Below are 27,946 nucleotides of genomic sequence, written 5' to 3'. Positions count from 1 at the left end.
AGGGGATTTCCTTAAAAAAAAACTAACGAAAAAATGTTTGAAAATTTTGAGTTTTAATTTAAAATGATAAAAAAGTGTTATAAGTAAATAGTACCATGAATGACTTTTTAGATTACTAAAAATATCATTTTCGTTAAAAATGAACAGTACCGTATTTCATTAAAACTCTCTTTCATTAACCGAAGTCCATATATTACCAGAAAATCTCCCCTTGCCAACTTTAAGATTTTCCTTTTCCTTTTGATGCAATCTTTATCATTGCTCTTATTTTACAGATATAAAACATCATCTTATTCTTATTGATAAATCATCCACTGCATAAAGCATATGAAATATAACACACATTAGTTTCTGCGCAACATATGCAGAGAACCAACAAGAAGAAGCACATATTATCCACAAATGATCGTAGACCTTCGAAAATCGAATTATTGTCGGTAGTAGGTAATGCGCTGTGATGGGGTGACACAGCGGAAGTTATAGAGCAAAGGGATCACGATCCCGATCTTGTCATGCAGCAAATTATATGAAATTGTGAAGATTGGTCAAGTGCTGTGATTTTTGTTTAGAACCCCGAACAGATTAAACCCGTCTAACACAACTCCCAATCTGATGTTCCGCGGCTCTCACACAAAATCAGGGTACATCCGATCAGACTCTTTCCATGCCTTTACATCACATATGCGTGTGGCAATAGGCTAGTATATATAAACTGAGAGCAAAAGAATGGTGTAACATTTTAAAATCCTTAAAATACCCTCACTTCATACACAAAAGTAATGAATAACTATCTAAAAAAATAGGTTAAAACATAATAATGTGAACAACTGCTGTGTCACATTCACTCCATCTATTGAATGTTCAGATGAATTAAAAAATAGTTATTTTGCCTCGTGCAATTGAACTTGAAGCAAGTGAATTTTCTCCTCTTTATATCAAGTGTTAGGTGTCATTAGGATTACATTCTAGTAGTATTCCTCTTCACTTGTAAGTGAGAGGTTATAAAACCACATTATTGCTAGCTCATTGTGAGGAGTTAGCCCACTTCCATAACCCTTAGTGTAGATAATATCATTTGTTAAAAAAATAAAAAAATCAAGTATTAAGCTCAATCGTGTCAAGTAAATCCACAATTAATAACGTCGAACAAGCTCTTTTGCCCTTGATTTGAGAGATTCCCAAGTATCAATCTCTCGTTCTTCCCATTTACCCTTGGTTCTCTACTCCTTTATCCTTCATCCTCCCTCTTCCGTTTTCCACAACCCAGTTGCCTGTTTACCCCTTTCCTCCTAACCCCTGTGCATATGCTTTCTTTGACAGAGGCAGATTGTCTGCCCTCCTGTTATGTGCCATCCCCATCCCCTTATATTTGTGCGGTCGCGGTTAAGCCACGTCAACATTTTATATTCTTATTGTTTTTTATCTTATTATCTCTATAAAAAAAAAATCAATATAAAATATTGACGTGACTTAACCGTGACCGCACAAAATAGAAGGGCACCATTTTAGGAGGGCAGACAATCTGCCTCCTTCTTTGACTGTAACCCCTTTTTCCCTTTCATCCATTTCCCCCCTTTTTCCACTTTTACCCTCATTTTCCACAAAATAGAAGGGCATAGGAAGGGCACCATTTCAATATTTCAATATAGTGTCAATGGGGATAATACTGCAGCAGAAGAGACAGAAACGCATACTCAATTTACAAATGCTGACATGATCTTGTAGAAAGGTTTACGAACTTGCTTAAGAAATGAAAACAATTATTTGTGCATTCTAACTTATAACTCACGCCTCCTCCCATTCAGAGCAAGTCCATCGTTGTGGACTGCTCGGGGGACAGTGGACCAAACAGGGCTCCATAGCCTCGCTGTAGGCCTCCAACGTTGAGAGCCCGAGGGACTGGGCAGGCTCGAGCAAGAGGCTCGTGAGGAATTGCCAGCCTGCGAGCCCGAGGTAGACCTGACGTAGGGCTGACGTCAGGCCGGCATCAGTCCCTTTTTTCAATTTTTTTCTATTAGGCGGGTACGCCTTACCCGCGCGTGGGGGCGCGTCAGCAGACAAGTTTCAGGCCACAGGGGCCCGCAGAGCAGTCGGCCTCAATTACCGTTGGGAAGTCACGTGGCTTCCCACGGTGCGTTCGATCTCAACGGTAAAAAAATATAAAAAAAAGCTTATTTAATATCAATCGTTCGATCTGAGATCAACGGTCGATATTAAATAGGCTTTATAAATAAATAAATCAAAGAAAAAATAGTTTTAAAATTAAGAAAAGTTACCTATGACACGTGGCACAATCTGGAGTGTTGGAATTCAAATTTTTTTTATATCCAACTGCAGAGATTAATTAGTTGAATAAAAATTAAAAAAAATTGTAAAAAATCCGAAAAAAAATCTGAATTTTCTTTTTTTAAAAAAAATTGTTTTTACTTTTCCATAAATACCTTTTCATTATCATCTACGTTATACCACAATTTCATATTTTCTCAACTACTTTCAATCACATTCCTATATTTCTCTCAAAGTTTCAATAAATTTTTTTTCAACAAAATGACTACTGATGCAGGTACGAATTGATCGCTTCTTGAAGATGTTGCGTTGTGTACTAGCTGGGTTGAAGTTACTCATAGTTCGCTTACGGTAATGAGATGCAGTTGCGAGAAATGTGGAGTCTTATTCATACTAATTATCTTGAGAAAATGGGTGGGAAAAGAACCAAAGAATCGATGTCCAATCGTTGAAAATTACTTAGCCAATCGTTTAGTACGTGAAGAGACGCCTTTGCACAAGCTAGTAATAATTTTCGGATAATGACACGTGGCATGCCGTCATTCGTTAAAAATCTGATGAAAATCTATCCTCTAAAATTGTAAACAGATAATGACACGTGACGCGACGTGATTGGTTAATAATCTTATCAGAAATCCATCACCAATAATTGTATTTTCGAATAATGACACGTGGTGCAACGAGTATGATTAAAAATCTTATCGGAAATCCATCCCCAATAATTGTCTTTTCGGATTTTCTGACAAGTGGCGCAATGAGAACGATTAAAAATCTTATCTGAAATTACAAATAAAATTATTTTGTATTATTTAATAATCTTTCGGATAATGACACGTGACGCAACGAGAACGATTAAAAATCTTATCCGAAATTACAATTAAAATTATTTTATAAATAAAAAAAATACTAATATTTTATCACCTATTGTCAGGGCTATTGAAGTGCAACGGTGGAGATGCAAAAGACGATTACTATTCATTAATGGCAGTTACTGTTCATTGGATGGATAACATAGTATATTACATGGGGGGAGGTTTCCCACGGTAAAGTTGCTCTCAAGTGGCTCAATTTTCTGCTTGTATTTTGCTTTGTCTGCTATGTTTCTGCTTCTTTCTATGTCCTTGATCGTAAGCGTAAATCCTTCAACTTTTGTGATGCACCTAACATTTTTGGTCGAGTAGGAGAAGAACCTTCTGATTGATACCCAATCTTGGAGAAGTTCTTCTCCATAAAAATCACCTTTCTGAAAGCACTCATCGCCAACAGTATTACCAGTGCTTGAAGAACCCCTTCCATCATCACTTGTAGTTGTGTAGGTCCTCACTGTCCCTTGCGTGATGAATAACATCTTATCAAATGGCTCCCCCTCTCGAACAATAAAGGTATCCGCCTTATAAATCACGGGCTTAAGATACTTGCAGAATACTTCAAACTCTTTCTCACTCACATTTTGAAGCATCGAAACCTAGAGGAAGACGCATATACATATGAGAAATATAAAGAGCAAGTCCAACAAAAATGTATTACCTAGATACAAATGCTTACTTTTTTTAATACAAAAGCTTACTTTGTTTAGTGTATTTAGGCAGAGATGGCGCTTGACATCAATTAAATCTTTCCAGGGAAGAATAGAGTGGATATTTATTATATCGATATCTTCATCCGCGTTCAATTTGTGTAATGCACATGTCATGATCTTCTCTTTCCAATCCAACGGGAGGTCATTCTCATCGAACCACGATGCTATCTGTGGACTTCTCTTCTTCATTTCCCTCAACTTTCTGTTCTCCTTTGATAATGCAGCTGTCAACTGGATATACATCTGTTCCACAGCATGTAGGCTTTAGTACACTAAAATTAATAAATTAACTATCTTTGCCAACTTCAAAGATTCTGTTCAATTTGAATGCTTATACAAAGTAGACCGGCAAACGGATCGGGTTTATTGGATTTAAATCGGGTTTGACCCGACCCATTAGGCTAACACATTTAAAAGTACCAAAATGCAGAGTTTATAAGTCTTGCAATTGGCCGTATATATATAATAAACCTTACCAGAGAGTAATCAATAGAAATTATCATTTCATGTGCATTGCATCTGATTCACCTGTATAACGCTTTCTGCATACTACTACGGTTAAGCCTAATCTTTCTAAACCTGTTTAAAACCTGTTATGGTTTCTCTTAATAAAAACATTAATAATTTTGCATACGGAAAAAAATATAGGGAGTCGCTAATGGGGAACAAATATTCAAGGGGGACTGGCATAATATAGGCTCAATTGTCGACCCAAAATGACCCGTTAATTAACAAGTGATTAACAGGTTCACCCGTTATTAAACATTCATCCAAATACTAATTTTAACGGGTGGGTCAGGTCAGGCTTAAAATGCCAGGTCTAATATTACAAAGACCCGGTAGTCAATACCAACCTGCAAAATCGCATTGAGATATATCAGAATTAATAGCAGGCCTGTAACAGAAACAAAAACCGCAAAGAGGTTTTCCCATATATAGTTGCTAGTCTGGAGATTTTGCCCAAAAGAACTGCAGAAAAAGAAACAGAAAACCCTAAATTCAATGAGCTCAAGCAAATCTTATCACTTCTCTTTAGATGATAATAATAGCAATAATGAAGAATGAACCTTATATTTCGTAAGCCCCACCAAAAACAGTGCAAGAATTTCTGTGGAAAATCTGTTGAGCTCAAGATACCAGATTGAATGGCATCAAGAAATATACCGAAATCAAACAACGTTGCAGTAGGTGGATTTGCAGTTGCAGGGCGGCATAGATTATTCAGAAGCGTGACATTTCTGAATGTATCCTTGTCCCTGCAATTAAAACCTTCAAGTTCACAACCATTTTCACTTCGACAAGCATATTGCCAGCAATCTATCTCTCGTTGAAGCGAAAAAAAGTACCAAAAAGCTCCGAAAACCTAAAGGGATATTGACGTTAGAAGTTACATGAAAAATTACAAACGTTCTACCATATTTTTGGCAGAAAATGACGTTAATAAACTTATGGAATGATTAAAATAAACAAATTAAGGAATAAGGAATAAGACTTACTTGACTAGCAAGGATGCAGGTAAAGAAGGTGAAAGAAGTTCTAATCCAGAAATTGAAAACACCTTCAATCCATATTTTGGGAGTGTGTTTGGTTATATTCTTCTCGAGAATCTTCCTAAAATCATTAAAGCGTACGACCTGGGTCATGTAATGCAGCACAAGAAGAAAGTTGAGAAACATCCTTGTAGACCTCGAGCCCCTTATTATTTCTGCGTAAAAGAGAATAACCACCTGCACTCAAGCCATAGCAGATTCTCAAACCAACAATTAAATGACGACGATGAAATCGATTAGGAACATTTGTCCTAGTTTGTAGTAATTGATATAGCTCGGAAGGGGAAAGGTTGATCTCTTACGTATGGAATAGGAGAAATAGCCAAAATACTAATTAAATTGCGTCGCCCCAGAGTTTCCTTAGCTGATCCCCTCCTCCCCACCGCGATACCAACCTCAAGTGTCCCAACCTTATGTACAGGTACAAGCCCACCGATAATGGCAGAAAGGTAACACATGTCAGTGAGCAATCGAAAAGTAAAAGCCACTGCTGCCAATTTTTTGTCCACTGTAATACACATCATGTCCTTATTCACTATAGGAGTGTATAAGAATAAAGGATCCACTAAGACAGCAAACGCCCACACTAGTACAATCGCAGAATTCCGAACTTGAAGAAATTCCGCATTCGGACCAAAGATTTCGCAAAATGACAGTGGGAGCTTTTTAGTCGCTCTATTTCTTCCATAATCGATATTGGCACAACTCTCCCCTGTAGTTGCTGCAGGATTCAGAATTGGACTACGGAACAGAACACAAGAAACAACAATTGCACCAATCAGGAACAAAAACACATTAAAACTTCACTAATCAACCTGAGCAGTAAGCATAATATATTTCAATATGCCGCAGTTCGATCTATTTGCGTCTCTGGTTTGCCAAACTAACCTCGGAATTCCAGTTCTCTCTTCCTCGCTGGGATTCATGATGTATAAGTTATAACCCAAAGGAGCTTTCTCGACCTATACCTCAAATTTCTGCTGATACAGTCAGTACCTGCAAGTATGGAACAGAACATTTCATGAAAAATTACCGACAACTTCCTGAAGCCCGGCATCGAAGCGTTCAACATCAGTAATACCTCAAATCTGCGCCGCCTCAGATTGGGAAGGGTGGAAATTTGCAAGGAAGAGTCCCGTTTTAGAGAACGCAAAGTAGAGAGAGAGTTTCGCCGAAATTTCCAGCGCCCAAAGTAAGGTTCGGCGAAAACTGATGCGTGTGGTGAATTCCCGTTTTGCCCCTTTCTCGTTTCTCTTGCGTTCGTGTTTGCTCCTAAAGTGCGGTTTGTGGAATTTACGCCTTTTAAGATCTGGTTTGTTATTATTCTGCTTTGAAAAAAAACTGTTTTTATTATGTTGTGACAGTAAGCATATGTGAACTAAAGTAACAAAGTGTTTGATAAAATTTTTTGTAAAAGTGCTTTTGAAAAAAAAAAAATAGTATTATAATGTTTGGTAAACTTTTATATAAAACTGATGTGAAAAGAAACCGGTTTTTCAAAGCTAGGTTTTGCAATTTCTTGTTTTTGGCTTTTTTTCACCCAAAACTGTGAAAAAAAATTAAAGCTGAATGTTTACCAAACACAAAAAAGCTCCCAGCTTTTTTTTTTTATGCCAGTTTTTTTTTTTTTTTTTCAGAATCACCTCAGTACCAAATAGGGATGGGCAAAATACCCGCAGTTATGGGTAACCGTTTAGATAAATAAACGGTTTTGGGTATAACGGTTTATTCATGAAATTTAAATGGATGGTTATGGGTATTAACTGCGGTTATAAACGGATAACCGTTTATCCATTTATTTTATGTATATAATGTTGAATATTTTAAAAATAAAATTATATATATATATATATATATATATATATATATATATATATATATATATATATGCGGCAGTTTGACAGGGGATGAGAAGTTGTGTTATTAACCCAATAATCACATCTCTTCAATTTGAATGTTGCATCTTTTGATTGTTGCTGAAAATACATGATTCACGGTCAACAAGTGTATTCCTTCTTCTAACCATATTCTCTATCGGACAAAACTTAAATCAATGATATTGATTATGGTGCATGGTTTACATAACTAATTATAATATAATGTAGCTCATTATATATATATATATATGTTAATACTTTATATTATGGGTAAAATAATCCAAGAATACCATATTCTAAATAGTTTTCTTAACCAAAGAATGCTTAGCAAATATTATATTACCTTCATTGGTAATAGTTAAAAATATCGTTCGTAAACTATTTTTCAATTATTGGAATAGTATAAGGACTTAAAAAATTAAAATACAGAAATGTATGATGAATGTTACTTATAACAGTGTTTAATTGTCAAAAAAGAAAGAAAATTATGACAAATTTTTTTTAATTTTTAAGTTGTTAAAAAACATGTAGACGGATGAAAAAGGGTTAATGGTAAAAAAAAATAATATAAACGGGTTAAAAAGGGTAAATGGGTAAACGGGTATTAAACGGTTACGGTTAAATGGGTATACGGTTACGGGTATGGTTAATCGTTTATAAACAGTTATGGGTATGGGTATAACCGTTTAGGCAATTACCCAACGGCTAAACGGTTATGCGGGTATGAGCATAAACGGTTATGGGTAAATAACCGCCGTTACCCGCCCACCATAACCATTACCCATCCCTAGTACCAAAACCAGGCATGCCCTTTCCAATTACATTAATCCAGTTTATTATTATTATTTCAACCTGGCAACTATTTCCTAGAAATCACGCAATTTCCCACTTTTGAATTAAAATTTAAAATTTAAAATCGAAAAAATTTAGGTTTTAATTCATAAACTGTTTTTTGCTCTAACATTCAATTTTTAGCTCGAAATTAATTGTACCAACATTTTAACATAAAAATATTTTGATTTCGATAAATATTGAAAAATCATTAAACCAACACAATGAAAATCGTTGAACACTATAAAAGAATATAAAACACATGAAATAATATTTTTTTTAATTATTTTAACCGTTGGATTTAAATTTTGACCGTTAGATCTGATCTGATTAGATTTTAGCCGTTGAATTCAATAAATTTATAAATATAAAACTAATAAATAATACACATATATGATGGACCAGCACATTAACGCATGATTAATTATGAGTTAAATTTGCCCCAAAAAATAAATTTTGAATTAAAACTCATATTTAGCTTGACATAGATCAAGTAGTATAAAAATAATAAAGCTTTTGATGCTGTCATGCACTAAATCACTGACTAAATTGTCTTTGAAATTCAAAATATTTTTTAATCATTTTTTTTCTTTCCCTGTTTTTTTTTTTCTTTATTTCTTTTTCTTTCTTTTTCTTTTTCTTTTTCTTTTTCTTTTTCTTTCCACACGTCATCCTCTTCTTTACCCCACCCCTTTTTTTTTTCTTTTCTTTTTTTCAGTAATGGATACCCACACCCTCAACTACCCCAGGCCTTACCCACACCCTAGCCACTTGGCTAGCCCCAGTGGCTTACCTTTCCACCTCACCTTCCATTTTCTTGTCTCTTTCTTTTTTTCTTTTCCTTTCATTTTCTTCGCTGTTGTGACTTCAAATTATTTCGATCGTTGAATCGAATGAATTGAAGAAGATCAATGGACAAAAATTAACAAAGATGTTCGAGAAGGATAACCACCGTGTAGCGCCTAGGTGCCACCTAAGCAGCCGCCTATGCCAATTTTTAAAACACTGTTTATAGTTCACATCACTGTTGCTCGCAAGATGAACATCTTTCTCGTAGATTTATCATACGTGAGAACACCGTTTTCCCATAATTCTTTCAGCTCATTGACCAACGGCTGCAAATAAACATCAATAAACGTATCCAGATCTTCGGTTATCAACGTAGTTATCATGATATATTTTTTTCTAAGTGAATTTAAGGCAGCAAATTATACGGAATTGTGAAGATTGGCCAAGTGCTGTGATTTTAGTTTAGAATCCTGAACAGATTAAACCTATCTGACACAACTCCCAATCTGATGTTCCGTGGCTCTCGCGCAAAATCAAGGTACATATGATCGGACTATTTTCTTGCCTTTACATCACATATGCGTGTGGCAATAGGCTAGTATATATAAATTGAGAGCAAAAAAAATGGGGGAACATTTGAAAATCCCTAAAATACCCTCACTTTATACACAAAAGCAATGAATAACTGTCTAAGAAAACAGGGTTAAAACATAATAATGTGAACAACTGCTGTATCACATTCACTCCATCTATCGAATATTTAGATGAATGAAAAAATAGTTATTTTGCCTCGTGCAATTAAACTTGACGCGAGTGAATTTTCTCCTCTTTATATCAAGTGTTAGGCGCCATTTAATATTACAATCTAATAGTATTCTTCTTCATTTGTAAGTGACAGGTTATAGAACCACATTATTGCTAGCCCATTGTGAGGGGTTAGCCCACTTTCATAACCCTTAATGTAGATAATATCATTTGTTCAAAAAAAAAAATAATCAAGTATTAAGCTCAGTCGGGCCAAGTAAATCCACAATTAGTAACGTCAAACAAGCTCTTTTGCCCTTGATTTGAGTGATTCCCAAGTATCCATCTCCCGTTGTTCCCATTTACCCTTGGTTCTTTACTCCTTTATCCTTCATCCTCCCTCTTTCGTTGTCCATAGCCCAGTGCCCTGTTTGCCCCTTTCCTCCTAACCCCTATGCGTATGCTTTCTTTGACAGAGGCAGATTGTTTGCCCACTTGTTATGTGCCTTCTCCATCCCCTCTTATTTGTGCGGTTACGGTTAAGCAACGTCAATATTTTATATTCTTATTACTTTTTGTCTTATTATCTCTCTAAAAAAATTTAATATAAAATGTTGACGTGACTTAACCGTGACCGCACAAAATAAAATGACATAGGAAGGGCATTATTTTAGGAGGGTAGATACTCTGCATCCTTCTTTGATTGCAACCCCTTTTTCCCTTTTATCCATTTCCCCCTTCTTCCACTTTTACCCCCTTTTTCCTTCCTTCCACATTTCCCCCTGTTTCCATCCTCCTCTTCCCCTTTTTTCCGCTTTCCCCTTTCTTACCAACAAACTTCAACAAAAACATAATCTTTATACAAAAAAAGGACGCCTTGCGTGAAGGATGAGAACCAACCGAGCTCTTACGTTTTCTAGGAGACAGCGAGGGCACTGCTTCACTTCTCCGAAGGATATGTGCGTTTCGTGGTCTAATCTGGATATTCTTTTTCTCCACACACAGTAAAGTAGCATCTACAACTGATTACAAGAAAATAGCATACTTGAGAAATGCCATGGTTTATTATTGCTACCTTAGACCAACTCCAACAATGACTTATAACCTAAAATTCCCCTTCCCCCCCCCCCCCCCCCAAAAAAAACCCACTCCAACCCATGTGCTAAACAAAACCTAAAACCCAAAACTCAAAAGAATGCCAGATACCGGCCTGTTTTTAGGCCAAAAGTCATTATGGGCCCTACCTGTTGTGAGTGAAACACGAGCTGTGAAGCCCAGATGCTTGAGCCACTCGCCCAACGCACATCAACGCGCCAGCCGAATTCCCACGGAGACCTCACCCACATGGGCGTGTCCCCTGCTGTCAGCAGCCTAATGGCTACTTTTTTTGATCGAACGACTATATTTAAATGGGCCGTTGGTTAATCCAACAGTCCAGGTTCAAATTATTATTTTTTTTAGTTTTATATTTATATATTTATGGAATCCAACGGCTTAGATCAAATACAATCAAATTTAACGGTAAAAAAAAAGATTTAACGGTCCAAATTTAAATCCAACGGCTAAAATAATTTTAAAAAATTATTTAACTTAAAATTCAACCAAAAACTCTATAAATACCTATGTATTTGTTCAAACATCCACACAAAACTCACTTTTCTCCTACAATTCTTTCAATTTTTCTTTCTACCATTTTTTCTCATTTTCAAAAATTTCAAGATGGCAAAAGAGCATGTTAGAGGTCGTAATTGGACCTTTGACGAAGATATTGCTTTATGTTTGGCATGAATTTCTGTTAGCGAAGATGGTGCCATCGGCACCAATCAAAATAGAAAGGTTTTGTGGGATAAAATCATTGATAAATTCCATGAAAACTCCAACGCCGGTCGAAGGGAAGTTGGTGGTGTTTATGATCGGTGGAAAATTATCAACAAAGCGTGCACTTTGTGGAAGTGAAGCTTGGAGAAAGCCATGGTTGACATGCCTAGTGGAAGGGGCGTCTAAAAAATTGTGAGTTTCTTTGTTGATATTTTAATTGTCATATACATAATAGTATTTTGCAACTAATTGTTTTTATGTATTTGTTGCATAGGATGACAAAGCAATGGTAATTTACAAGACAAGAACTACACCAAAAAATCAAGCTTTTTAGTTGCATCATGCTTGAAACATCCTCAAGGATTGTCCGAGGTGGGGAACCGATGCGAACCAACAATGTGGAAGATTATTTCATAGTGAAGCCTCACCCACAAATGATGTCAATGAAGGTGTGAATTTTGCCGACAATGAAGGTGTCGAACAAATAACCTCAACTTCTTTTTTTGCAAGGCTCTCGGGTAGAGATAAGCAAAAGGAAGCAAAGAGAAAAGGGAAGTCCCAAGATCCGACACGTGCACAATTTGCTAGCGAAATGGCAATAATGAACGAAAACTAGTGCCGTCGGTAAGAAGAATCGGTCCAAATGTTTTTGGCCATGAAGGAAGAAGGGGATAGGGAGCAAGAAAGGTACGAAACTAATTTGATAATGGAAGACCTCGACAAATACACTCCAGAGAGGAAGAGATACTTACGTGGTAAGCAAAAAGAAATTTTATGAAGGAATGCCACAAGGAGTATATTTCAAGATGATGATTCATCTCAAGACTATCACCCAAGTCCAACACCAAGTCAAGGTGGTAGATATCATTATTAAGTTTATGTAGTTTATGAGTTTTCGATTGTATTAAGTTTATGTGATTTATTAATTGTCTTTTTTTTTTTTTTTTTTTTTTTTTTAAGTTTATGTGGTTTATCATGATTTTCATGTATTGATTTAGTAATTTTTCAAAATTTATCGGAATTTAAATATTTTTAGGTTAAAATGTTCATAAAATTAATTTAGGATAGTCTACATAATATTTTTTTGGGTAAAGTACAAAAAACTACCTCAACTATTGGGGTTATGACAGTTTCATACCTCATCTTTTAAAATTGACAATGTCATACCGCATCTTACGAATTTGTGACAATGTCATACCTCCATCAATTTTTCTATTAGTTTTTCTGTTAAATGCTGACGTGGCAAGAGATGGGGACCACTTTCTATTAAAAAATTAATAAAATATTATTAAAAACTAAAAAAAATATTTAATATTTTTTAAATATTAAAATAATAAATAAAAGTAAAATTAAAAAAAAAAATGGTAAAGTACAAAAAACTACCTCAACTATTGGGGTCACGACAGTTTCATACCTCATCTTTTAAAATTGACAATGTCATACCACATCTTACGAATTTGTAACAATGTCATACCTCTATCAATTTTTCTGTTAGTTTTTCTGTTAAGTGCTGACGTGGCTTGATTCGGGACCTATTTTCTATTAAAAAATTATTAAAAACTAAAAAACAATTATTTAATATTTTTTTAAATATTAAAATAATAATAAAAAGCAGAAGAAAAAAACCCCCTCATTTCGTCCCTCCCCTCCCCCCTCCTCCCTCCTCTCTCCTCTCCCCATCTTCATCTTTTTCCCACGTGCAAATCCCAACAAAAAAAAAAAAGAAATCCAATTTGTCTTCCCCCCACACCCACACCCACACCCACCCACACTCTTCTCCCTCCTGCAACCCAAAAAAAAAAAAAACCCCAGATCCCGTCGGCGGGAAGATGGGTGAGCAGAGAAGGTGGATGATGGGTGCGGAAGAGGATGTGGAGAATGGATGAAAGTGATGGATTTGGGGTTTGATGGGTTTTCAAAATTTTTTTTTTCTTCTTTTTTTCCTCTTCTTCTTCTTCTTCTTCTTCCGCAGGGGAGTTGATGGTTTAAAAAAAAAAAAAAAAAAAAAAATTTCCTTCCTCCTTTTTTTCCTCTTCTCCTTCTTCTTCCTCCTTCTCATTCTTCTTCTTCCGCAGGGGGTGTTAATGGGTTTTCAATTTTTTTTTTATTTTTTCTTCCTCTCCTCCTTTTCTTCCTCTTCTTCTTCTTCCTTCTCCTTTTCCCTTCTTCTTCTTTCGCGCCGACAAGGGGGAATTTTTTTTTTTTTTTCCTTCCTCCTTTTTTTCCTCTTCTTCTTCTTCCTCCTCCTCCTCCTCCTCCTCCTCCTCCTTCTCCTTCTTGTTCTTCCGCAGGGTGTTGTTGGGTTTTCAAAATTTTTTTATTTTTTTGGGTTTGCAGGTGGGGGGAAGAAAATGAAGATGGGGAGAAGAGAGAGGAGGGGGAGGGGGAGGGGAGGGACGAACTGATGTTTTTTTTTTTGTTGCTCTGCTTTTTATTATTATTTTAATATTTAAAAAATATTAAATATTTGTTTTTTAGTTTTTAATAATTTTTTAATAGAAAGTATGTCTCGAATCAAGCCACGTCAGTACTTAACAGAAAAATTGACGGAGGTATGACATTGTCACAAATTAGTAAGATGCGGTATGACATTGTCAATTTCAAAAGATGAGGTATGAAACTGTCGTGACCCCAATAGTTGAGGTAGTTTTTTGTACTTTACCCTTTTTTAAAAAAAAAAAAGTTAGTTTAAAAAAAAATTAGCCTTAATTCATTATTTGATAATCTGAGGCTAAAATTTTAGGCCAGAAGGATTGGAGTAAAAAAACTGTTTCTGAGCTAAAACCTAAATTTTCTTGGCTAAATATTTTTATGTTTTAGGTCACCATTGGAGATGGTCTTACAAGTAATTTTCTGTGCATTGTGATTGCAGAAAGGTTTTACGAATTTGCTTAAGAATTGAAAACAATTTGTACAATTTTGATTGCAGAAAGGTTTTACGAATTTGCTTAAGAATTGAAAACAATCTGTACTTTCAATTCTCTCCTATTTCTCCTATGCTTTTTTTCATGTCCTCGATCGTAAGCGTAAATCCTTCAACTTTTGTGCGGCACCAAACATTTTTGGTCGAGTGAGAGATGGTCCTTCCAGTTGATTCACAAGCTTGGAGAAGTTCTTGTCCACAAAAATCACCTTTCTGAAAGTCATCACCAAGAGTATTGCCAGTGCTTGAAGAACCCCGTCCATCAGCAACTGGAGTTGTGTAGGTCCTCACTTCTCCTTGCGTGATGAATAACATCTTATCAAATTGTTCCCCCTCTCGAGTAATAAAGGTGTTCGCCTTATAAATCACCGGCTTAAGATACTCGCAGAATACTTCAAATTGTGCCTCACTCACATTTTGAAGCATCGGAACCTAGAGGAAGACGCATATATATGAGAAATATATAAAGAGCAAGACCATGAGTTAATTTTATTTTATTTTTTAATACGAAAGCTTACTTTGTTTAGTGTATTTAGGCAGAGATGGCGCTTGATATCCATTAAATCTTTCCGGGGAAGAATATTGTGGATATTTATGATATCGATAACTTCATCCGCTCTCAATTTGTTGCCTAATGCAGATGTCACGATCTTCTCTTTCAAATCCAAAGGGAGGTCGTTCTCCTTTAACCAATCTTCTATCAGTGGACTTATCTTCTTCTTCATTTCGGTCAACTTTCCATTCTTCCTTGATAATTCAATTATCCCCTGGATATACATCAGTTCCACAGCATGTAGGTTTTAGTATACTAAAATAATAAATTAGTTTTCTTTGCCAACTTGAAAGATTTTGTTTAGTTGGAATTTTTATTCGAAAACTTGGTAGTCAGTACCAACCTGCGCAACAGTAAAGATATATAGAGAAGCTAATACCCAGCCGAGAAGACAAACAGAAAGAGCAAAGAGGGTTTCCCATGCATTACTGCTAGTCTGGAGATTAGTCCCTTTAGAACTGCAAAAAAAGAAACAGAAAACCCTAAATTAAATGAGCTCAAGCAAATCTTATTTCTATTCAGATAATAACAATAGCAATAATGAAAAACGAACCTTAGATTTTGTAAGCCCCACAAAAAACAGTGCAAGAATTTCCGTGGAAAATCTGTTGAGCTCAAAATACCAGATTGAATGGCATCAAGAAATATACCGAAATTAAACGACGTTTCAGTTGGTGGATTTGCAGGGCGGCATATATTATTCAGAAGCGTGACATTTCCGAAAGTATCCTCGTCCTTACAATTAAAACCTCCAAGTTCACAACCATTTTCACTTCGACAAGCATATTGCCAGCAAACTGTTTCTAGTTGAATTGCAAAAAAGTACCAAAAAGCTCCGAATACCTAAAGGGATTTTGACGGTAGAAGTTACATGAAAAATTACAAACGTTCTACAATACTTTTGGCAAAAAATGACGTTAATAAACTTATGGAATGGGTAAAATAAACTAATTAAGGAATAAGGAATAAGACTTACCACACAAGCATGGAAGGACTTAAACAATATGAAAGCACTTCTAACCCCGAGTTTGAAAACAGCTTGAGTCCATATTTCAGGAGCGTCTTTGGTTATATCCTTCTCGAGTTTCTGACTAAACCAATTAAATTGTATAAACCGGACTATGTATTGCAGCACAACAAGAAAGTTCAGAAACATCTTTGAGTGCCTTAGCATTTTTGTGAAAAAGGGAATAACTACCTGCAAAAACGAACAATTAAATGACGATTTTGAATCAATTAGGAATATCTGTCCCAGTTTGTAGCAATTGATATAGTTCGGAAGGGGAAAGGTTGATCACTTACGTATGGAATAGGAGCAACGGCGAAAATAGTAACAATTAAATTGCATCGCCCCAGAGTTTCCTTAGCCGATCCCCTCCTCCCCACATTTGGACCGGCCTGAGGTGTCGCAACCTCACGTGTAGGTACCAGCTGAACGATAATGGCAGAAAGGAGATAGAAGTCTGTGAGGAATCGCAAACTAAGAGCCACTACCGCCAACTTGTCAATCTTGATACACTTCATGTCTTTGTCGACTGTAGGAGTGAATAAGAATAAGGGTTCCGCTGAGACAGCAAAACACAACAGTAGTACAAACACAGCATTCCTAACTCCATTCGGACCAAAGATTTCGCGATATGACAGTGGTCTATTTCTTCCATAATCGATATTGGCAGAACTCACCTGCAGACTACCGAACAGAACACAAGAAACATGAATTGTACCGATCATAAGAAACTTGAATTACGACACTTCGTTCACAATTGGCAGAACTATAGTAAGAACAAGAAATAACAAATAAATAAGGTTAAATTACATTTTTTCCGCCTAGGTTTGGGGTAATTACAATCTCATACAACATTTTTAAAACATTTTAATGTCATAATTCATATTTGACGACAATTTCATACATCTGTTAATCAAACTATTAATTTAACCGTTATGCGATGATGTGATAAAATTAAGACATTTATTTTATTGACATGACAGTCAAATTGCCCACATAAATTAAAAACAAATAAAAATTTTAATTAATAATTAAAAGTAATCTAAAACAAAATTCCAATACTCAGCTTCTTCTCCAGCTGCTTCTCACCGCCGATTGAGATTTCACCCGATTCTGCGAGCAGCAAGCTCGCGAGGCGGTGGAGAATTCGAAGTTGGATTGGCAGGTTCAGATTGGGAGGAAGCAGTGAAGGAGAGGGACGGTTTGGGCGCTGAGTTTGGGAATTCGTTCAACCCGATCTCTGATTTCAAACCAGTTGAAATCAAAAGACTTGGTGGCTGTTGGTGGTGGGTTGTTACCAAGCGAGTTAGGATTTCGCTGCGGATGGCGATGGCTGGGATCTGGAATGGGGATGATGGGGATTGGTGAAGGTGAAGAACGATGGAGCCCGCCTTTTTTTGGCTTTAAAAAAAAAAGGTGGGGCCCGCAATTGCAACGCCATAATTTGACAATTAGCTTAATAGAATTTCTAACAAATGTATGAAATTAAAAAAAAATGCAAATATTCGTATGAAATTGAAATGTTTTAAAGATATTGTAAGACATTGCAATATCCCTAAACCGGAGAGTGCAAAATGTAATTTATCAAATAAAAAAATAAAAAGATTAATTAAAAAGATAATTAAGAAGAAATTTGATTTTTATAATAAATTTTCCTATTAAAGAGATAGTTGTTGATAATAACTAATAAGATAAGAATGATGATATACCTACTTCTCAATCCTATTTTTTCGCCTGCAATCATGTATAAGTGACTAGATTTACGAAACAAACCTCGAATTTCCAACTCTCTCTACCTCAGGGCGATTCATGTGTAACCCGAAAGAGATTTCCCGAAGTATTTCATGAACAATTACCAACTACTGCGTTCGGGTCCATTAATAGAGAAAAGAGGCGGTTCGTAAAATCTCCCACGGGCCAGGAAGGTTCGTAGAAATACCAGAAAAATGGTTTGAAAGGTCCACGGATATTTGTTGAGACATTTCAAGTTTTCAATTAATATTCTTATTTACTTCTGCAATTAAATGGGTTTAAAAAATGTCAAGAATTCATCCTAAAACATACATAATTTTACGGAAATAGTATTACGTGACAATATTTTCTCTGTTAAGTTTTCATGCATGAAGAAGTGGCTTGTGATTTTGGGGAATAAGAAGTAACGACTTAATTCCTTAATTTTTTACTATTAAATGTTTTTCTTTCTCCTGATTAATTGATAAGTAATTATTAATTGTTAATCGTTAACCGTGATTCTCTTATGTAACACGTGTCAATCTTTAGAAAGGGTGGTAAGCATATCTTAGAGTTTACCGTGGTGAGCATACCTTAGAGTGTAGGATGGTGAGTAAAAATGTTCATGAATTATTTATGGATTAACTTCAAAGACTAAACTAAATTAGCTTGACATGAACTAAATAGTATAAGAATAATACAATATTTAATGCAGTGTTGAACTAATTCCACACGTCCCTTTCTTCTTCTCTCTACCAATCCCGTCTACCTGACCTTTTTCTTTCTTTTTAATAATAGATTCTTTTTTCTGTTTACCGTAAGGTTTAGTAGTCGATACTAAGACTTAAACGACCCCTTACCTTCCATTTTGCTTCCTTTCATTTTCTTTTCACTTTCTCCTCTCTAAAAAACAGTGTTTTTGATGATCTAATAGGAGTTCTTAAGACTCGAATTATCTGTAATAAATCTTTGAGCTAATTTTTTAGGTGATCCCACCCCTTATTTTGCCAAGAAAAAACTTTCATCACCCTTTTTATCCCTTTTTTTTCCTTTTTACTTTTCTTTGCTGCTGCAACTCCCCTAAATTATAAAAAAATTGACAAAAATGGTCCATTTTTGTCTTAATTGTACCAATATATGCCATTTTAAAATAGGAAAGTTTATGAAAAGTTTTAAAAAAAAATTATTTTAATGAAAAATGACAAATACAAGTGTAGTAATTAGTATTAGAAAAATATAAAAAATGATTTTTTGTTAAAAGTAAACAGTACATTCTTTTAAAATAGCATATATTTGATGTAAAGGTTGTTTTAAGAATTGGGAGTGTTGACGATCTTTGCATATGACTAGCGTCACTTTGACCATATTTCTGATGCAGGTTCTCAGCTAGACCTGTATCTTGAAGTAAATTTCTGCTGATAGAGTTGGTATCTGCAAGGATGGAACCAAATATTTCATGAAAAATTACCGACTCCATTCCTGAAGCCCGGCACCGAAGCGTTCAACAACAGTAATACCTCAAATCTGCAGCGTGGAAATTTACAAAGGAAGACCCTTTTTAGAGAACGCAAAGTAAGAGAAGCTTCGCCGAAATTTCCTCCGCCGAAAGTAAGCCTTGGCGAAATTATTTTAATCATATTTTTTTTCTTTTCCCGTTTTCATTTTTCTTTCTTTTTCTTTTTCTTTCCACACGTCATCCTCTCCTTTCCCCTACCCCCTTTTTTCTTTTTCTTTTCTTTTTTTGAGTAATGGATAGCCACACCCTCAACTACGAGAGATTTTTCGGTTGACGGAAAGACGAAACGGTACATCACGTGTTATTATACAAATTGTGAGATATATATGTTAAAAATTTAATAACTTCAAAAAATACAATTTTTCACCATTTGTATAAAAACACATGATGCACCTTTCGTGTTCCGATTACAAGGAAAGAAATTTCCTCAACTACCGTACGCCTTACCCACACAGCGGCCACTTGGCTAGCCCTCGTGGCTTATCTCTCCACCTTACCTTCCATTTTCTTGTGTCTTTAGTTTCCTTTCCACACTCTCCTCCCTCAAAACCGCGTCTTTCATAACCTTTCTTTTCTCTTTCTCTCTTTTTTTTTTTTTTTTTTTTTTTTTTCATTTATTTTGCTGTTGTGACTCCAAATTATTTCTATCGTTGAATCAGATGAATTGAAGAAGATCAACGGACAGAAATTAACAAAAAAGTTTGAGAAGGATAACCACCGTGTAGCGCCTAGGTGCCACATAAGTGGCTGCCTAGGCCGATTTTTAAAACACTGTTTATAGTCCATATCACTGTTGCTTGCAAGATGAACATCTTTCTAGTAGATTTATCGTACATGAGAACACCATTTTTCCTTAATTCTTTCAGCTCATCGACCAACGGCTGCAAATAAACATCAATAAACGTGTCCGGATCTTCGGTTATTAACATAATCATCATCATATATTTTTTTCTAAGTGAATTTAAGGCAGCAAATTATATGGAATTGTGAAGATTGGCCAAGTGCTGTTATTTTAGTTTAGAACCTCGAACAGATTAAACCCATCTGACACAACTACCAATCTAATGTTCCGCGGCTCTTGCGCAAAATCAGGGTACATTTGATCAGACTCTTTCCATGCCTTTACATCACATATACGTGTGGCAATAGGCTAGTATATATAAACTGAGAGCAAAAAAATGGTGGAACATTTGAAAATCCCTAAAATACCCTCACTTCATACGCAAAAGCAATGAATAAATGTTTAAAAAAACAAGGTTAAAACGTAATAATGTGAACAACTGCTGTATCACATTCACTCCATCTATCGAACGTTCAGATGAATTAAAAAATAGTTATTTTGCCTCGTGCAATTGAACTTGAAGCGAGTGAATTTTCTCCTCTTTTATATCAAGTGTTAGGTGTCATTTAGTATTACAGTCTAGTAGTATTCCTCTTCACTTGTAAGTGAGAGGTTATAAAATCACATTATTGCTAGCTCATTGTGAGAGGTTAGCCCACTTCCATAACCCTTAGTGTAGATAATATCATTCGTTCAAAAAAAAAAATCAAGTATTAAGCTTAGTTATGTCGAATAAATTCACAATTAGTATCGTGGAACAAGCTCTTTTGCCCTTGATTTGAGAGATTCCCAAGTATCAATCTCCCGTTCTTCCCAACAAAAATGTATTGCCTAGATACAAATGCTTACTTTTTTTAATGCAAAAGCTTACTTTGTTTAGTGTATTTAGGCAGAGATGGCGCTTGACATCAATTAAATCTTTCCAGGGAAGAATATAGTGGATATTTATTTTATCGATATCTTCATCCGCGTTCAATTTGTGTAATGCACATGTCATGATCTTCTCTTTCCAATCCAAAGGGAGGTCATTCTCATCGAACCACGATGCTATCTGTGGACTTCTCTTCTTCATTTCCCTCAACTTTCTGTTCTCCTTTGGTAAAGCAGCTGTCAACTGGATATACATCTGTTCCAGAGCATGTAGGCTTTAGTACACTAAAATTAATAAATTAACTATCTTTGCCAACTTCAAAGATTCTGTTCAATTTGAATGTTTATACAAAGCACACGGCAAACGGATCGGGTTTATTGGATTTAAATCGGATTTGACCTGACCCATTAGGCTAACACATTTAAAAGTACCCAAATGCAAAGTTTATAAGTCTTGCAATTGGCCGTATAAATATAATAAACCTTACCAGAGAGTGATCAATAGAAATTATCATTTCATGTGCATTGCATCTGATTCACCTGTATAACGCTTTCTACATACTACTACGGTTAAGCCTAATTTTTCTAAACCTGTTTAAAACCTGTTATGGTTTCTCTTAATAAAAACATTAATAATTTTGCATACGGAAAAAAAATATAGGGAGTCGCTAATGGGAACAAATATTCAAGGGGGACTGGCATAATATAGGCTCAATTGTCGACCCAAATGATCCGTTAATTAACGAGTGATTAACGGGTTCACCAATTACCACCCAAACCGTTAAACATTCATCAAAATACTAATTTTAACGGGTGGGTCGGGTCAGGCTTAAAATGCCAGGTTTAATATTACAAAGACCCGGTAGTCACTACCAACAACTGCAAATAAACATCAATAAACGTATCCGGATCTTCGGTTATCAACATAGTCATCATGATATATTTTTTTCTAAGTGAATTTAAGGCAACAATTTATACGGAATTGTGAAGATTGGCCAAGTGCTGTGATTTTAGTTTAGAACCCTGAACAGATTAAACCTGTCTGACACAACTCCCAATCTGATGTTCAGCGGCTCTCGTGCAAAATCAGAGTACATCCGATTAGACTATTTCCATGCATTTACATCACATATCCGTGTGGCAATAGGCTAGTATATATAAACTGAGAGCAAAAAAAAAAAATGGTGGAACATTTGAAAATCCCTAAAATACCCTCACTTCATACACAAAAGCAATGAATAACTGTCTAAGAAAACAGGGTTAAAACGTAATAATGTGAACAACTGCTGTATCACATTCACTCCATCTATCGAACGTTTAGATGAATTAAAAAATAGATATTTTGCCTCGTGCAATTGAACTTGAAGCGAGTGAATTTTCTCCTCTTTATATCAAGTGTTAGGCGTCATTTAATATTACAGTCTAATAGTATTCCTTTTCACTTGTAAGTGAGTGGTTATAGAATCATATTATTGCTAGCCCATTGTGAGGGGTTAGCCCACTTTCATAACCCTTAATGTAAATAATATCATTTGTTAAAAAAAAAAAAAATCAAGTATTAAGCTTAGTCGTGTCAAGTAAATCCACAATTAGTAACGTCAAACAAGCTCTTTTGCCCTTGATTTGAGTGATTCCCAAGTATCCATCTCCCGTTCTTCCCGTTTACCCTCGGTTCTTTACTCCTTTATCATTCATCCTCCCTCTTTCGTTTTCCACAGCCCAGTGGCCTGTTTGCCCCTTTCCTCCTAACCCCTTTGCATATGCTTTCTTTGACAGAGGCAGATTGTCTGCCCTCCTATTATGTGCCCTCCCCATCCTCTCATATTTGTACAGTTATGGTTAAACAACGTCAATATTTTATATTCTTATTACTTTTTGTCTTATTATCTCTATAAAAAAATTAATATAAAATGTTGACGTGACTTAACCGTGATCGCACAAAATAGAAGCGCATAGGAATGGCATAATTTTAGGAAGGCAGACAATCTGCCTCCTTTGACTGCAACCCCTTTTTCCTTTTTATCCATTTCCCCCTTCTTCCACTTCTACCCCCTCTTTCCTTCCTTTCACCTTTCCCCCTGTTTCCACTTTTACCCCCTCTTTCCTTCCTTTCACCTTTCCCCCTGTTTCCATCCTCCTCTTCCCCTTTTTCCGCTTTCCCCTTCCTTAGACCATCTTCAATGGTTGGGCCAAAAATCAAATTTTTTAACCCAGAAAATTTAACTTTTAGCCTAGAAACAGTTTTTCTGCTCCAACCGTTATAGTCTAAAATTTTAGCCGAGATTATTAAAGAATGAACTTAGGTTTTTTTTTTTGTTAAATTAATTTTTTTTAAATAAATACGTAAACTATCGTAAATTAATTTTATGAACATTTTAATCTAAAAAAATTTAAATTCCAATAAATATTGGATGAAATCCACTTCGATTTATGGGCTAAATTTTGGACGGAATTTGGCATTAATTTAGCATTTAACCCAAAATTTCCCCTTGGGTTGGAGTGGGTTTGGAAGGAAATTTTGAAGAGTAATTTAGCTTTTAGCCTACCATTGAAGTTGGTCTTACACCTTCACGTTCCTCAATCCGGACTGGCTTCATCCTTCATTGACTTTGCAATCAGCTCCCACTTATCTTCGCCTCGATTTATGTAATTATGTTGTGTTAGTAATTAATAAAGTACCCTTTGTCAAAAAAAAAAAAAAAATCAAACCATTTTGTTTCTGGTTTTCACATTGTTTGGTTGTGTTTATTTTGATTCCCTGGGGCAAGAGCCAATAACTTGAACGATTTTACCAACTTCAACAAAAACATAATCTTTATACAAAAAAAGGACGCCTTGCGTGAAAGATGAGACGCAGTACTTTCGTGTTACAACATCCAGCACAAAGAGCAAACTATGTGTCCTATTCGTGTAAAAAATGGAAAGTTATCTTCGTATGTTCATTGGTCCATTCGGTTCATATATTGATCACAGGCTTCACAGCCAAGAACCCTCATGATTAGTGACAAAGAAAAACGACGAATAAAAAGCAGATAACCTACAAAGACAAAGTCGACACCCCAATTTCAATTCTTCTGTGAAATTTACCCTCTTTGTGTAAAGGACAGCGATTTTCAGACTCTCGTTTTCTCCTCCTGCATTCTTGTTTCTATGCATTGGTTCTCCTTTACTCATTCAATCCAACGGCTTGAGTAAAAAAAAAAGGAAGGTGTGCAGGCGGAGGAAGAGGAGTGCGGAAATCAAATGAAACCCTATGCAAAACAGTTTAAAGTTCTACAAAACTCAATGATCATTTGGGAAGAACTAGTAAAGCTCCAGAAAAACAAAAATTCAAATCTTATTTTCTCAACAGATAAAAATCAAAGAAGAATAAGTGAACAATAAATATTGTGGAAACCTCACCTGAAAAGCCTTGGAAATTATATCATCGTGAAGGGAAACATGGTTTCTGCAATTACAACAGCTGTACAATCTAGGCCCTACCAAATCCGCCATTAACAAATAAATCCACAGCTCCAACCTCTAAACACCTCTCACTGCTCGGCACCCAGAGAAAAGCAAAAGAAACAGAGAAAACTTACACACAGGAGAGTAAAATCTGTTAAAATTAAAACACGAAAATATGGATTAAGAGAAAGATTATGAATTTAATTACCTGCAACAACATCAACAGTGACCCAGAAGCCTGCAAGCAAAGATATTACCAACCGAATTAGCGTGCAAGATCCAAAAGTAAAATATTAAATTTAAAAAATTGAATAATTGGGTTTTGAAAGAGACAGGATTTGCAATTAAGGGTAAGCAAAAAGAACATTTAGAAGATTAAGATTAACAAACCCAGATTAAAAAATGATTAAACAAGGGATTAGGAAAGGGAAAGTTGGAGTTTTTGAAGTGAAATTCATGGGGTACGACAAAATTTAAAAAACATAGACCCATTAATTAATTGGGAATTAAAATCGGAAGGGATGAGGATCTGACCTGTTTAGCCAGTCACTAGTTGTGATTAAAAAATGATTAAAATTTTTTATGAGAGCAGAGAGAGTTGGGAAATTGCTTTGTTCTTTGCCTTTAGAATTGAATCAATTGATTGCTAGCAGTTAGCAGTACAATCAAAGTCGGGAAATTGATAGAGAAATTGCATTAAATTAAAAGAAAAAGAAAAGCACTAACCTTTTAACAGAGGAGTGAGACTTGAGGGTTGAGGCTCATGGTTGCGTACAAACTCTATGAGAGAGAGAGAGCGATAAAGAGAGAGAGAGAGTAGGATGGACTTGGTTGAGTCACAAAGAGCAGAGTTACGCGCGCTCAGACAGAGAGGCTTAACACGCGCAGGCTTAGCGGTGCTGTGCTACTGTTACCATAGTAGGACAAGGACGTCACAAGGTAGCCCTTAGTTGGATTTGGATCCTCGCCGGATCCCTTCTCTGGGGATCTAAGATTCAACGAATACGGACCGTTGATCAAAAATTGCACTGTCATAATTTTTTTTCTTTTTTTATTTTTTTACGCAAAACGAAGATGTTTTATTTTCAAAAATATAAAAAACATTTAATTGAGACCGTACAATTTTTTATTAACGGTCCATATTCGTTGATCTCTAAGATTCCTAGAGAGGGGATCCAGTGAGGATCCAAATCTCCCCTAGTTTATCCCAAGTGTGTCAACTGCTATTCCAGGGGGAGAATTATGTAAAATGAGTGGTGTTATCTACGCATTTTTTTTTTATCTTCTACACATTCTGTTAATTTTGTTATTATCTTTAATTTATTTATTAGACGGCCAATAATTAAAAGCAGTATAGAAATGATAAATAGGATATGTGAATAGTATCATGCTGTGAAAGATGAACATTAAGACGACAATGTCTCAAATTACAAAAATTCTATTGTGTCTGGGAATTTATGTTTGATCGAGAACTTAATGGAAAAAAAAAATAAAGGAGTTTTTTTAATGTTTGGAGTATTACTATCCTGACATTTCCGTCTATATAATTCTTTTTGTGTGTCAATAATTTAACCAGTGTTTTAACTAGTCAACAATATTAACAAAGTACATTTTGCAGGAAATGTTGAAAATACATTTTGATGGTAACAAGACAAATTGATATAAAAAACTACCGTTTGTTACATAGTTGGACTACTTCAAAGATGTTTTGTTTTAAGAGAGGATCCTCGCAGGAATCTGTTTGCGAGGATTCCGAAATTTTTTTAATCACATTCGTTTTTCGTACATCGTGCAACTAGTTTTTTTTAAGTACTATTTATATTCAATTTTAAATAAAAAAATTTATAATAATTTATAACTGCATGATATACTGTAAAAGTATGTGATTAAAAGATTCCCGATATTCTCACACAAAAAATCCGACAATAATGCTCCTGGGTTTTTTTTAGCCTTGTATCAAGAGACGTTCGCGGAAAGCAAAGCATAAAAATAAATTATCATCATCAAGCAGAGTTTTGAATTCGGTATGCACGGGTCAAAACTCAATTACCCACATGCGGGGAGCAAATAAGAGAAGTTGGAAAGCAAGGAACTCTAATAACGAATGGGGGATTTCATTAAAAAAAAAACTAACGAAAAAATATTTGAAAATTTTGAGTTTTAAGTAAAATTACAAAAAAAATATTGTAAGTAAATAGTATCATGAATGATTTTTTAGAGTACCAAAAATGTCATTTTCATTAAAAATGAACAGTACCGTGTTTCGTTAAAGCTCTCTTTCATTAACCGAAGTCCATATATTACCAGAAAATCTCCCCTTTCCAACTTTAAGATTTTCCTTTTCCTTTTGATGCAATCTTTATCATTGTTCTTATTTTACAGATATAAAACATCACCTTATTCTTATTGATAAATCATCCACTGCATAAAGCATATGAAATATAACACACATTAGTTTCTGCGCAACATATGCAGAGAACCAACAAGAAGAAGCACATATTATCCGCAAATGATCGTAGACCTTCGAAAATCCAATTATTGTCGGTAGTAGGTAATGCGCTGTGATGGGGTGACAGCAGAAGTTATAGAGCAAAGGGATCACGACCTCGATCTTGTCATGCATCGTGGGGGATTATTAGTACTGCTTAGAAATCTTTGCTCTCTCGATTATGAACATCCCTTGCTTGTACATCTGTGTCGGCTCATAAGCTCGAAGGTACTTCCAACCTAAGACCTCACCGCAGTTGCTGCAATAGATGTCAGCAACTGAGAAAACACCAGATATGAGCTTCCTGTCCTCCTTTTGTCCCACAATGATGTTCATTGCATGAGAGAACAAATATGCCGGCCCAGTTTTCCCCTAAACAACGAAATCCGAAAATCGAATTGTAAGTTCTTCTAGCTCATAAAAGTGCTTCATGGAGAAGCACCATCACGAAGCACTCCCAACTGCTTATATCAAGAAGCGCTAGAATTATAGATAAATTAAGCAAAATCCTAATAAGCCCGGAGAGAAAACAACAGAGATCAAGCACCATTTCATAACATTGCTGATTTTAGTTGTCGAACCTAAATATTAATGAAAATAAGAGAATATAATATATTTTTCGCGTTTCAGTTTTCACCACAAATTTCTTGGAGATAAGGTCGTCACGAAGAGCAAGAGGATTACGGCAACTTCTGCAGCTGAAGAAGGGGTTGCCGCCCGATTCCGCCATTAAACTGAAAGATTTCAACACCAAGTAAATAACAATCAGATCCTGTTGAAGTGTATAGATATATACATATACAGATGGAGGATAAAAATGGAAAAAAGAAGAATTGAAATCTTCATACATGGAGGAGAGTCAAGAAACTATGCTCCCAAGATTGAAGAATCACAAGGAGAGAGGGAGGCATTTTTGTAGAGTTTGGAGAGTTGAGTGGGAATAGTATTGGAGACTTGGAGTTGGAAAATGCGGATGAGGTTGATGAAAAGTCAAAGGCTAGTAAGGATGAAAAGTACTATAAATAATATGATTCGGTGGAATAATGGAAATCATATCATCTACGTCGAGACGGAAAGTACTTGACAAGTTGGTAACA

General features: G+C 35.5%; 3 protein-coding genes across 5 annotated transcripts; all 3 read right to left on the bottom strand.

The window, feature by feature from the left end:
• Positions 1 to 264: 264 nt before the first annotated feature.
• On the bottom strand, positions 265 to 27,844 carry LOC137720964 (protein yippee-like At4g27740). 2 transcript variants are annotated; one of them, XM_088690803.1, is made up of 4 exons: positions 27,698 to 27,844; positions 27,487 to 27,583; positions 26,984 to 27,221; positions 265 to 517 (listed from the first exon to the last, which is right to left on the bottom strand). In XM_088690803.1, exons 2-3 carry the CDS (start codon positions 27,577 to 27,579, stop codon positions 26,997 to 26,999), a joined length of 318 nt encoding a protein of 105 aa, XP_088546929.1. In that variant the 5' UTR covers positions 27,580 to 27,583; positions 27,698 to 27,844; the 3' UTR covers positions 265 to 517; positions 26,984 to 26,996. The 2 variants fall into 2 exon arrangements, with proteins under 2 accessions (XP_088546929.1, XP_068316191.1); XM_068460090.2 differs by lacking the exon at positions 265 to 517 and having other exon boundaries at positions 26,745 to 27,221; positions 27,698 to 27,843.
• Positions 3,243 to 6,650, bottom strand: LOC137719395 (cyclic nucleotide-gated ion channel 1-like). 2 transcript variants are annotated; one of them, XM_068458435.2, is made up of 8 exons: positions 6,497 to 6,650; positions 6,304 to 6,411; positions 5,718 to 6,156; positions 5,362 to 5,592; positions 4,933 to 5,228; positions 4,720 to 4,834; positions 3,854 to 4,108; positions 3,243 to 3,751 (listed from the first exon to the last, which is right to left on the bottom strand). In XM_068458435.2, exons 2-8 carry the CDS (start codon positions 6,339 to 6,341, stop codon positions 3,275 to 3,277), a joined length of 1,851 nt encoding a protein of 616 aa, XP_068314536.1. In that variant the 5' UTR covers positions 6,342 to 6,411; positions 6,497 to 6,650; the 3' UTR covers positions 3,243 to 3,274. The 2 variants fall into 2 exon arrangements, with proteins under 2 accessions (XP_068314536.1, XP_088546877.1); XM_088690751.1 differs by having other exon boundaries at positions 6,304 to 6,607.
• LOC137719448 (cyclic nucleotide-gated ion channel 1-like) lies at positions 14,341 to 17,311 on the bottom strand. The gene is made up of 6 exons (XM_068458484.2): positions 16,253 to 17,311; positions 15,927 to 16,148; positions 15,504 to 15,793; positions 15,294 to 15,408; positions 14,916 to 15,164; positions 14,341 to 14,829 (listed from the first exon to the last, which is right to left on the bottom strand). The coding sequence occupies exons 1-6, from the start codon at positions 16,679 to 16,681 to the stop codon at positions 14,449 to 14,451; spliced, it is 1,686 nt and encodes a 561-aa protein (XP_068314585.2). The 5' UTR covers positions 16,682 to 17,311; the 3' UTR covers positions 14,341 to 14,448.
• Positions 27,845 to 27,946: the final 102 nt, after the last annotated feature.

This window comes from Pyrus communis, chromosome 1 (assembly GCF_041283825.1).
Source record: "Pyrus communis isolate YQ-2024b chromosome 1, ASM4128382v1, whole genome shotgun sequence".
In the NCBI taxonomy this organism is placed as follows: Eukaryota; Viridiplantae; Streptophyta; class Magnoliopsida; order Rosales; family Rosaceae; genus Pyrus; species Pyrus communis.
This window is presented reverse-complemented; position numbering and strand designations above follow the sequence as displayed.